General features: G+C 46.8%; 1 protein-coding gene across 1 annotated transcript; it reads right to left on the bottom strand.

The window, feature by feature from the left end:
- Positions 1 to 11,747: 11,747 nt before the first annotated feature.
- LOC147336834 (uncharacterized) lies at positions 11,748 to 12,356 on the bottom strand. The gene has a single exon (XM_086287691.1). The coding sequence runs from the start codon at positions 12,354 to 12,356 to the stop codon at positions 11,748 to 11,750; it is 609 nt and encodes a 202-aa protein (XP_086143817.1).

Raw genomic sequence — 12,356 nt, 5'->3', positions numbered from 1 at the left:
ATTGCTACGGGCCATTCAATCCCTATACAACCGTTGCAAGAGCTTGGTTCGCATTGCCGGCAATAAGTCGGACTCGTTCCTGGTGGGTGATGGGCTCCGCCAAGGCTGCCCTTTGTCTCCGGTTCTGTTCATAATTTTTATGGACAGGATTTCTAGGCGCAGCCAAGTGGCGGAGGGCTTTCGCTTTGGTGGCCTCAGAATCTCATCTCTGATTTTTGCGGATGATGTGGTTCTGTTGGCTTCATCGGGTGAGGGCCTCCAGCTCGCACTGGAGCGGTTCGCAGCCGAGTGTAACGCAGCGGGAATGAGGATCAGCACCTCCAAATCTGAGGCCATGGTTCTCAGCCGGAAAAGGGTGGAGTGCCCACTCCGGGTCGGGGATGAGTTCCTGCCCCAAGTGGAGGAGTTCAAGTATCTCGGGGTCTTGTTCGCGAGTGATGGGAGAAGGGAGCTGGAGATCGACAGACGGATTGGGGCTGCGGCTGCAGTAATGCGGACGCTGCACCGGTCAGTCGTGGTGAAGAGGGAGCTGAGTGTAAAAGCGAAGCTCTCAATTTACCGGTCGATCTACGTCCCTACCCTCACCTATGGCCACGAGCTGTGGGTAGTGACCGAAAGAACGAGATCGCGGATACAAGCGGCGGAAATGAGCTTCCTCCGAAGGGTGGCTGGCCTCTCCCTTAGAGATAGGGTGAGAAGTTCGGCCATCCGGGAGGGGCTTAGAGTAGAGCAGCTGCTGCTCCACATCGAAAGGAGCCAGCTGAGGTGGTTCGGGCATCTGGCAAGGATGCCCCCTGGGCGCCTCCTGGGTGAGGTGTTCCAGGCATGTCCCACCGGGAGGAGGCCCCGGGGCAGACCCAGGACACGCTGGAGAGATTATATCTCTCGGCTGGCCTGGGAACGCCTTGGTATTCCCCCGGACAAGCTGGAGGAGGTGGCTGGGGAGAGGGAGGTCTGGACCTCTTTGCTTAGGCTGCTACCCCCGCGACCCGACCTCGGATAAGCGGATGAAGATGGATGGATGGATGGATGGATGGATGGATTTCTAATTAGATGAAAGGTTTTTAAGCAAATCTGAGACCAGAAGTTTAGGTCTAAGTTAACTGATAAATCCGCTTCCCATTTTGCAATAGGAAGTGATATTGATTCATGTGTTTTAGAAAGCGTTCTGTATATTTTGGATAGTAATTTGGGGGTTTTAAGAGTAAGAAATTGAACCACACTTGGTGGTGTTTGTAGTTCAACTTGACCCGGTTTAAATTTCTTTTTTACTATGGATTTAATTTGTTGATATTCTAAAAATCTTTTCTTGTTGATCCCATATTGTGCAACTAGTCCGTCAAATGAAATAAATTCTGTTCCTTCTAGTATATGTTCTAAATATTTGATTCCTTTACCACGCCAATCTGAAAAGTTTATCATATTATTGTTTTGTAATATGTCAGGGTTGTTCCAGATAGGTGTTCGTTTGCATGGGATTAATGAAGACGCCGTCAATTTTAGAAACTCCCACCATGCTGTCAGAGAAGAGCTGATGTTGATGCTTTTAAAGCATTCATGTCTTTGGATGTTTGAGCTGATAAATGGTAGGTCTGAGATTTCTAGATTATTGCAAAGTGCTTGTTCTACATCTAGCCAAGGTTCATCTAAGAGGGTATGTTTTAGCCATCCTGAGATAAACTGAAGCCTGTTGGCTAAGAAGTAGTGCTGAAAGTTAGGCAGTTCTAGTCCTCCTTTATCCTTGGTCTTTTGTAGTGTTTTTAAGCTTATACGTGGGGGTTTATTTTTCCAAAGGAATTTGGACATACATGAATCTAGAGATCTGAACCAATCTTGTGGCGGTTTAGTTGGGATCATTGAGAATAAATAATTTATTTTTGGTAAGACCTTCATTTTTATAGCGGCAACCCTTCCCATGAATGATATGGGTAGACATTTCCATCTTGCCAGATCATCTTCTACCTTCTTTAAAAGTGGGATATGGTTTAATTTAGTTAGATCTGCAAGCTTGGGAGAAACATTAATACCTAAATATTTTATATTTCCCGATTGCAGTGGTGTAGAAGAGGAATTATGGAGGGAGCAATTAATCGGTAGAACTGTAGATTTTGACCAGTTAATTGAGTAATCTGATATTCTTGCAAAAGAGTTTATCAATTCAATCACCCCAGAGATATTGGTTTGTGAATTTTGGAGAAAGAGTAACACATCATCCGCATAAAGGCTGATTTTATGTTCCACGTTCTTGCATTTTATGCCCTTAATTACTGAATTCTGTCTAATTGCTGCTGCTAGTGGTTCAATAAAAATTGCAAACAGTGAAGGGGAGAGTGGGCATCCCTGCCTGGTGCCCGTCAGGAGGCAGAAGCTGGAGGATGTCTGGTCATTTGTTCTGACACAAGCTGTTGGGGAATTGTATAATATTTTTAACCAGTTTATGAAAGAGGATCCAAAACCAAATTTGTGTAAAGTTGCAAATAGAAATTTCCAGTTAACTCTGTCAAATGCTTTTTCTGCGTCTAAAGAGGATATTATAGTTTCTAGGTTTTTACTGTATGAGTAGTCTATCAAATTAAGTAATCTACGTGTATTTGTTGATGAGTGCCTACCTTTTATGAAACCAGTTTGGTCAGGATGAATTAAGAGGGGGGTTATTTTCTCCAGTCTCTTTGAGAGAGCTTTGCAGATTATTTTAAGGTCTACATTTATAAGGGATATTGGACGATAGCTTGAGGGATATACAGGGTCTTTGCCTGGTTTTAGCAGGAGATTAATGTTTGCAGAATTCATATTTGATGGAAGTCTGCCCTTTTCTTTAATTTCCAACAACGTTCTGTAGAAAACTGGTGCTAGAATCGACCAGAATTCTTTGTAGAATTCTGCAGGAAAGCCGTCTGGACCTGGAGCCTTATTATTGGGCATACTTATCAGGGCTTCCTGGAGTTCACCTGGTGTCAGTGGTGAATCCAGTGCCATTGCTTGAGTGTCTAATAATTTTGGAAGAGTTATGTTGTCCAAAAACTGATCAATTTCTTTTTTAGATGGGTTTATTTGTGGTGAATACAACGTTTTATAGAAATCCCTGAAAATGTTGTTTATTTGTATCGGATCATATATTGTGTTCCCAGATAAATCTTGAACAGCACATAGTCGTTTTTTCTTTATTTATTTTTAGCTGGTTTGCTAGAAATTGACCGGATTTATTACCATGTTCATAATTTTGTAGGCGTAGTCTTTGTACTAAGAATTTTGGTTTTTTTTATCAATTATCTCATTTAATTCTAGTTTTGTTTTGCGTATTTTGTTCAATGTTTCCTGATCTTGGTGGGACGCGTAGGCTTCTTCTAGTGATTTGATGTTTTTTTCTAATTCCTGAATATTTTTGTTTTCTTTTTTCTTTTTATGTGATGAGAAAGAAATAATTTTACCTCTCATCACAGCTTTCCCTGCTTCCCATAGAACAGAAGCTGATGTTTCGGGAGTGTCATTATAGTCCAAATATGAAGTCCACTCTTTTTTAAAATGTTTAATAAAGTCTTCATCTTTAAGTAGTGATATATTAAATCTCCAGTTTTTTCTTGGCGTAGTATTATTCTTGTGCATTAGTGTTAAAGATACAGGACCATGATCGCTGACAGCTATAGGATGAATCTCAGTGTCTGAAATGTCGTTCAGCAGTGAGCTGCTGACCAAAAAATAATCCAGACGAGAGTAGGAGTGATGGACATGTGAGAAAAAAGTATATTCCTTACTGGTGGGGTGAAGGGAGCGCCATGCATCGCAAAGACCAAAGTCGCTCATATACTGTTTGATTATATTTGTGGACTGCCAATTACGTTGAGTTCCCGCTGTATTGAGCCTATCCATGTCTTCATTTAGTCCAAGGTTGAGGTCGCTTCCAAGAACAAGTGTGCCATCTAAGTGTTCAGAGAGTGCACTGAAAAAACCGTGAAAGAATGAGGGATTTGGACCATATACACTTGCAATACATAGCTTTTTATCAAGTATAGATAGTTTAATGATTAAGAATCTGCCCTCTGGATCTATAACTGTATCGAGTACTGTGAAATTAATATTTTTATGTATTAAAATTGCTACTCCCCTTTGTCTAGAATTATAACAAGCTGAGAACACATTAGGAAACTCAGGTGTTTTAAGTTCATTCGAACCTCTAAGAGGTCTGTGGGTCTCTTGTAAAAGGACAACATCCGCCTGTAGTTTTTTGAGTTGGTTAAATATTTTTAACCTCTTTTCTCTGGAGCCAGCTCCATTTATATTCCATGTAATGAACCTCAGTGTACCCATAGATGTTTGTGTATAACTAGGGATGTATGCTGTGTGCGTCGCTTAGACAGGTGGAGAGAATACGTCACTTGTTCATAAATAAAGAGAAGGAGAGAGAGAAAAAATGTGTGGCGAGATGCTCCCTGAGTCTGACTTTGTGTATGCATATTTACTAATATGAGTAGGCTTGGCTTAAGTGTGTGTATCCTAAACGACTGTGTGCGCTGTCTGACTGAAGTAAATTGTGCTGCCGTTGAGCGCATGGTGCGTATGTGTTGAAATAAAGGATGTTTGCGGATGAGTGTCGAAGCAGGTGATCGAGGCAGTGAAAGGAATAAAGAAAGAAACCAAGGACAGGGGTGAGCAGCATAAAACCAAGAGGGGGAAAAGAGAGGAAAAAAAACGAGAAGAAAAAAAAAACAAAAACAAAACGTAAGCATTCCAATTAAATCACTGACGGAGAGTGACGGTGTTAATTCTGCTATGAAATCACACTTTAAGATGCGATTTGATACTGGTAAGTTAAACAGATGTTAATGCAAGTTAGTGTGAGTGGATAGGGAAAGGGTGCAGCTGATTCTTATCTGGTGTGAGGTTAATACAGCCACGGAGTGATGTTGGGGTCGCGGTGGAGCTGTCCGTCCACGTACAGCCGGTCCACAGCGATGACAGCGCGGGAGCCCTTCTGGATGAAGCGGCATCGGATTGGGAAGAGGACCCTGCGTCGTTCCAAGATCTCTTTGGGGAACTGGTCGTTCACGCTGAAGTCCGTTCCTTTTAATTCCCTGCCGCGGCTTTTCACATGTTGCTTTTGTTTGAAGTGGCCGAATTTGGCCACGATAGGACGTGGTCTCCCGGCCGTAGCCCGAATGGGGCCGAGGCGATGTACCCGATCGAAGACGATGTTCTTCACAGTGTCCTCCAGCAGCTTCAGGTGGGTTTTGATGAAGCTTTTTACCGTGGTCTCCGCGTCCTCTCCAGCGGCTTCTGGAATACCAGAAAATACCAGATTATCACGCATGCTACGAGCTTGTAGATCGATAACTGTTTCTTTTATTTTTTTATTTTCTCTATTGAGCTGGGTAACATTATCTGTGAGACATTTCACCGACTCCCTTAGCGTGGCATTTTCAGCAGCAAGCGTTTCCACCTGCTGCTGGCTGTACTCCAGGGATTCTCGCAAGCATTTAAATTCTCGGTGAAGAATCTCCACCAAGGACAGCCTTGCGTCGAAACTGGACAATCGCTTGTCGATTGACTCCAGTATGTCGGCAATATCTTTGCCGGCTGGCGATGTTGAGCCGGGGGAATCTGCCGGGCGTTGTCTTTTTGACGACGGCATCTCAGGTTTGGCCGGGGAAGCTGCACACTGGGTCTTCTTCATCACGAGATCCTGAAAGCACTGATCAATATAATCTTGGAGAGTCTCTAAACTCTCCTCGTTGTTCTCCAGGGTGTTGGAGATTATTTAGACAAATAGTGTTAGTTATAAGACAATTGATAAGTGTATTTGGTAATACTGAAGCTTAAATTAATTTGTTCAGATCTAAACTACCATTTGCTTTAATTTTCCGCCAAAATCTCGGGCGTCTGACGTCAGTTACAACATGAGTCGCTTACCTTGTCCGTCACTTCCGTCACTTACCTCTCCGCCCTCTTCCCATTTTTTGAGGTTGATCTGGGCTTTCAACGATCATTAAAAATGACTGAGCCGATTATTAGCCCCTCCCTCATTTATCCGCGACACCTTAAAGGCCGGTCCGTGAAAATATTGTCAGGCATAAACCGGTCCGTGGCGCAAAAAAGGTTGGAGACCGCTGATTAAGAGGACCCGAGGGAAGCTCGGAAAGCTAAGCAGAAGTTATTTGGAGAGGAGAGAGTGACTGCCTTTGGTTGAAAAGAGAGGTTAAAAAAACTTCAGTGGTGTTGCACACTATATTATATTATTTTTTAAAGTCATTGTTAACCCTTTAAAGCCGGTCAAAGCAGCACGCTCCGTTTTGCGTAACTATTTTTAAATCCCTGTAGAACCTGAACCGTGTAAGCTAGCGCAATAATTTGTTTTGCATATGAAACCGGAGGAGTTGTACTTACATCTTGTGCCATCAGCTTGTCCTCGGTCACGGTTTCCTTCCACATAAAGCTTTGCAAAAATTGCATAAAAAGCGCTTGCAGGAACAAAAACCTAATATTCCAGAAACACGCTTTGCCGATCCGATCAGCTGTTCGTAACACTTCCCACATTGAAACAGACGTCAGCGCGAACGATCGCATGTCCGCCATTTCCTGCCTGAAACCGGAAGTGACGTCATTTTCGCGGAAAATGTAGTTTTTTACTTGTAGGCCTTAAAAACCTATACTGGTCATGTTAGACTTTTCTGAATAGTTTCTGTGATGCTTAGAACTCGAATTGCACTGCTGGAAATCATTTATTTTGATGCACATGCTGTTTTCTTTGCAAATTTGCATCATAGGATTGTTTTTTCGTTTTTCCTGCAGTATATAAAAATTGGTGTATCTCCATAATAAAACTATGAAGACACTCAAAATAAATTTCCTGTTGTTGTAAACTAATTTTTGCTACTTTTTTGTATTTAAAGTTTTGAGGGATAAACCTCTTAAATTTCTCTAAGTAGAAATATATGTAAAACAAACAAAAACGATTTTCAATTTTTTTGTAGTTTATTGCACTTTTTTGCAATTAATGTAGTTACTATGGACTTAATGCATACATATTATTAAAATATGGGCTACAACAGTTATATAGCAACTTGAAATGCTCCCACAAATGGCACTACAACATGTAAAAAAATAATATAAGCTCTGGCGGACTTGGTTCTATAGTAGGTCTTAAAGGGTTAAATAAATATCGTCAAATAATCGAGATCTCAATTTCAGTGAAAATAATGGTGATTATCATTTTTGCCATAATCGAGCAGCCCTACGTTACACTAGGCTATTCTTTTGTTATCTTTGTATTGATGTTGACAGCAAGCAGTTTGTCCACATAAAGCGAGTACCACAAGCAGCACACACCCCTGGGATTGCACTTTACCTTTGTATCGATGTTGACAGCGAGCAGTTTGCCCACATAACGCCAGTAGCACAAGCAGCACACATCCCTGGATCCGGCCTTTGGTCGCCAACATTTTCAGTAAGCTAAGAAAAGAAGAAAGAAAAAAAGAGGTGAAATTAAGGCACATTCAAGGAAAGTATTTCAGATCAGATTAGCAAGTTAAACCACACTGAAAATACACGTTGAATAAACCATGGCGCCAAACTGGTCGGTTGTCCCATGTGTTTCCCCCGTAGCTGCTCCGGGCGCACACACAATGAGCCCTGGTTTCGCGACGCAGGTGTAGCAACAACCTCCTTCTACTCCTCACTGCCTCCTGTATATGTGTGTGTGTGTGTGTGTGTGTGTGTGTGTGTGTAGGAGGTACTGGCTTCCTCACAGACGGTGGTGTTCGCGAAACCCACCCTCCCCAAAGCTAAGGGCTCGCCAGCAAGGCGCATGAGAGCGAGGAAAATGTTTTAAAAAAGGGAAAGGAGGATGAGGAGACACTGAGGTTCCGAGGTCTAAACGGAAGGCTGTGTTCAGGTAACCCGCCCTCCGCAGACCTAAGCGTACGCTAGCGAGGCACTTGAGAACGATGTAGAGGGAGCAAGGAGGATGAGGAGCAACGGAGAGCCTGAGGTCCAACTGGAGGGTGGTGTTTGCGTAATAGGTAGGCCAAACAGCTTCTCTTTCACTAGTGAGGAGCATGAGAGCGATGAAGAGGGAGCAAGGAGGACGAGGAGGCATGGAGAGCCCGAGGTCCAACTGGAGGGTGGTGGTCGCGTAAAAGGCAGGCCACACAGCTGCTTTTTCACTAGCGATGCGCATGAAAACGAAGGAGAAGGAGCAAGGAGGACGAGGAGCAACGGAGATCCCGAAGTCCTCACCGAAGGGGGTGTTCACGAAACCGGCCCACTGCAGACCTAGGCGTACGCTAGCGAGGAGCATAAACGGAGGGCAGTGTTCGCGTAATGGGCAGGGAAAATGGCTGCTCTTTCACTAGCGAGGCACTTGAGAATGATGGAGAGGGAGCAAGGAGTACGAGAAGCAACGCAGAGCCCGAGGTCCAACTGGAGGGCGGTGTTCACGTAATAGGAAGGCCAAGCAGCTTCTCTTTCACTAGCGAGGCGCATGACAACGGTAGAGAAGGAGCAAGGAGGACGAGGAGCAACGGAGAGCCTGATGTCCTCACCGAAGGGGGTGTTCGCGAAACCGGCCCTCCGCAGACCTAAGCGTACGCTAGCGAGGAGCATAAACGGAGGGCGGGGTTCGCCTAATGGGCAGGCCAAACAGCTGCGCTTTCACTAGCGCAGCTGTTTTGGCCCTCTAAATCCCTTGCGAACGATGTAGAGGGAGCAAGGAGTACGAGGAGCAACGCAGAGCCCAAGGTCCAACTGGAGGGCGGTGTTCGCGTAATAGGAAGGCCAAACAGCTTCTCTTTCACTAGCGAGGCGCATTACAATGGTAGAGAAGGAGCAAGGAGGACAAGGAGCAAAGGAGAGCCCGAGGTCCTCACCGAAGGGGGTGTTCGCGAAACCGGCCCTCCGCAGACCTAAGCATATGCTAGCGAGGAGCATAAACGGAGGGCGGTGTTCGCCTAATGGGCAGGCCAAACAGCTGCGCTTTCACTAGCGAGGCCCTTGAGAACGATGTAGAGGGAGCAAGGAGTACGAGGAGCAACGCAGAGCCCGAGGTCCAACTGGAGGGCAGTGTTCGCGTAATAGGAAGGCCAAACAGCTTCTCTTTCACTAGCGAGGCGCATGACAACGGTAGAGAAGGAGCAAGGAGGACAAGGAGCAATGGAGAGCCCGTGGTCCTCACTTAGGCCCATTTACGCGTAACCCAAGGCCCATCCGGCAAAGCGCTCACCTGCGAGGAGCAGGAGAACGCAGCAGAAGGTCGCAGGACGGGGAGGCAGGGAGAGTCCGAAGTCCTCACTTAGGCCAGTTTACGCGAACACTGCCGAGAAGGAGACATTGATGATGATGATGATGATGAGGTGAAGTTGAGAGTTGTTTGCTCCGGTGGCTCGGGGTCCCTCCAGACCCCAGTGTTTGCCATCGTAACTTACGAATGTGCATTGGGGTTGCGAATTACCCCATCGCGATTACAAAGGGGTCACAGTGTACCCACGGAGCAGAGAGTACCCCCGGTCCTCATGAAGGCCGGTTTAAGCGTAACTCGGGGCCCATTCGGCTAAGCGCTTGCCTGCGAGGAGCAGGAGAACGGAGCAGAAAGAGGAAGGAGAACTAGGAGGCTGTGAGAGTCCGAGGTCCTCACTTAGGCCGGTTTACACCTAACCCGGGGCCCGTCCGGCTAAGCCCTCCCCTGCGAGGAGCAGGAGGTAGGAGGACTGCGATGTTGGAGGCATCCGAGGTCCTCATGGAGGCAAGTTTACGTGAACACTGCCCTCTGCAAAGCTAAGCGTCCGACAGCGAGGCACAGGAGAACCGAGGAGAAGGAGGAAGGAGGACGGGGACTCAGGGAGAGTCCGAGGTCCTCACTTAGGCTGGTTTACATGAACACTCTCGAGAAGGAGACGACGATGATGATGATGACGATGATGATGTGAAGTTGAGAGTTGTTGCCGTGGTGCTTGGGGGTCCCTCCAGACCCCAGTGTTTGCCATCGTAACTTACGAATGTCCATTGGGGTTGCGAAATACCCCATCGTGGGTACACTTTGACCCCTTAGTAATCGCGGAGCAGAGAGCACCCCCGGTCCTCGCGAAGGCCGGTTTACGCGTAACCCGGGGCCCACCTGGCTAAGTGCTCCCCTGCAAGGAGCAGGAGAAAGGAACAGAAGGAGGTAGGAGGACTAGAAGAAAGGGGAGTCCGAGGTCCTCACGGAGGCCTGTTTTCGCGTAACCTGGGGCCCATCCGGCTAAGCGCTCGCCTGCGAGGAGCAGGAGAACGGAGCAGAACGAAGAAGGAGGACACTGAGGCAGGGAGAGTCCGAGGTCCTCACTGAGACTCGTTTACGAAAACACTGCCGAAAAGGAGATGATGATGATGATGTGAAGTTGAGAGTTGTTTCCTCCGGCGGTTCGGGGTCCCTCCAGACCCCAGTGTTAGCCATCGTAACCTACGAATGTGCATTGGGGTAGCGAAATACCCCATCGCGATTACTAAGGGGTCACAGTGTACTCACGGAGTAGAAAGCACCCCCAGTCCTCGCGAAGGCCGGTTTACGCGTAACCCAGGGCCCAGCAGCTAAGCACTTGCCTGCGAGGAGCAGGAGAACGGAACAGAAGGAGGTAGGAGGACTAGGAGGCAGGGAGAGTTTGAGATGTGACCCTGTGACCTCAAAGCTGGTGCTAAGAGTCCAGTGGTCCCCCTAACAAAGGGCTCTTATACTTAACCAGACACAGAGTAGGTGTCCTCCTACACCATAAATCAGTAAGAGAAGGTACAACCTCTCTCATGACCTTAAGGTGTGTGCATGCCAGAGCACTCTGGAAGACACACAGAGTCTTCACAGACTACTAAGGATCGAACCTCTATCATTATGCAATCGATTATAAAACTCATATATGAGTAAATATTTCTAAGCAAACCTTACAGCTGGTTTTAAAAGCAGAATTTATTTGTTTCTCAAATGAGAAAGAGCTATTGAGAAACACTTCTAAATCTTTAGCAAACAGAGTTCTGAACTTTTCCAGTGGGCCATGGTCAACATTATTAGATAATGGATGGATGGATGGATGAATGCTTTATTGGCCATATGCAGGTTGCCCCACAGAGGAATAGGACCCCCCCCCCCCGACTTACACACACAACAAGACATCACATGGGAATACAGTCGGAGATCGGCAGCGTTGCAGGGAATAACACTGAAATATTACACAACAATGGGAAAAGTACAAGAGGAAAAAAAGAGACCTCTTCTCACGCTGGGCACCTATGGGAGGACAGCATGAGAATAGGAAACAAAAAAAACTCCTCTGCACAGAGAGCACATTAATGTCCACATCACAACATTAGAGCACGTGACGAGCCACAGGGGTTGGATAGGGGGGTGGGGGGGTGATCCGAAGAAACACAGCAGTCGCCCTGCACAGCGCTACCATTTCAGCGTGGCACGCAGACCCGCCGTCTTCCCCCGCAGGAAACACGCATCGAAGGCGTGGGAAAGGGAGGGGGATGAGTGCGTGCTTATCAGTGTAAGTGTATGTGTGTGTGCGTGTCCAGAGTTCAGCTGAGACAGTGTCCTTCGCTCTATCAGGCTAAGTAAACAGTCTGCCAGCCAACCCAGGTGGCCTTCATGGGGCGGGAAGAATAGTCACCACACAGTCGTTATCAGGGAGTTGTTTTGGTGGGCTCCAGCCTTGGGCCTGAGCAGCTGGCGCCATGGTGTCCATATGTTTAATATTGTTGATTTCTCCTTTATGCGAGCAGCTCCGAATTTAGCACTCTGACACTGGTCTCTCGATCTCCCGTTGGAGAGCTGTGAGCCTCCCCATGATGGTATCAAACTTCTGTTCCGTGGTGTTGTCATTCTTTTGATTCTGAGATCCCACAACTGCAGTGAGCCGTTCTGCGATGTGATCCAACTTTCGCTCAAGGGTGTCATTATGAGCAGGCCCCTCTCTGATGTATCCCATCATACGCTCAGTGGTGTTAGTTTGAGCCTTCACGGCAGCTGTAAGCGTCTCCAAGGTGTTAACCATACTGCGTTCGGTGTGAGAGGTCGCGCCTCGACCCATCGCTTCAATTCCAGCGGTCAGCTTTGGGGGGGTTTGAACAGCTGGTTCCGCTCTCTTATTTCTCCGATAAGTCAGGGCCAAGCCAGCTCCGATCAGCAAGAACCCTGTTATCATGGTTCCGAATAGGTAGATATCTTCAGCGTCCTCGATAGACAGTCCCGCCAGGCACAAGATCCTCCAGGTCTGCCACCCACCCATCGTGTATCCGGCAGGGAAAGTCCCTCCAGGGCACTCGGGCTCACCCGAGCCCAGACTTCTCGTTGAGAAGAGGGTGTCAATAGCATTCAGAGACCAGTTGATCAAATCCAT

This window comes from Aulonocara sp. 'chitande type north' Nkhata Bay, linkage group LG3 (assembly GCF_057382095.1).
Source record: "Aulonocara sp. 'chitande type north' Nkhata Bay isolate Kocher_YH1m ecotype deep benthic linkage group LG3, A_spYH_male_GT1.1, whole genome shotgun sequence".
In the NCBI taxonomy this organism is placed as follows: domain Eukaryota; kingdom Metazoa; phylum Chordata; class Actinopteri; order Cichliformes; family Cichlidae; genus Aulonocara; species Aulonocara sp. 'chitande type north' Nkhata Bay.
Note: the sequence above shows the minus strand (reverse complement) of the source record. Positions and strands in the feature narration are given on the sequence as shown.

What these genes read in the sequence shown, in the direction of transcription:
- LOC147336834 (XM_086287691.1), bottom strand. Translation starts at nt 12,356, where the DNA reads ATGGATTTGATCAACTGGTCTCTGAATGCTATTGACACCCTCTTCTCA.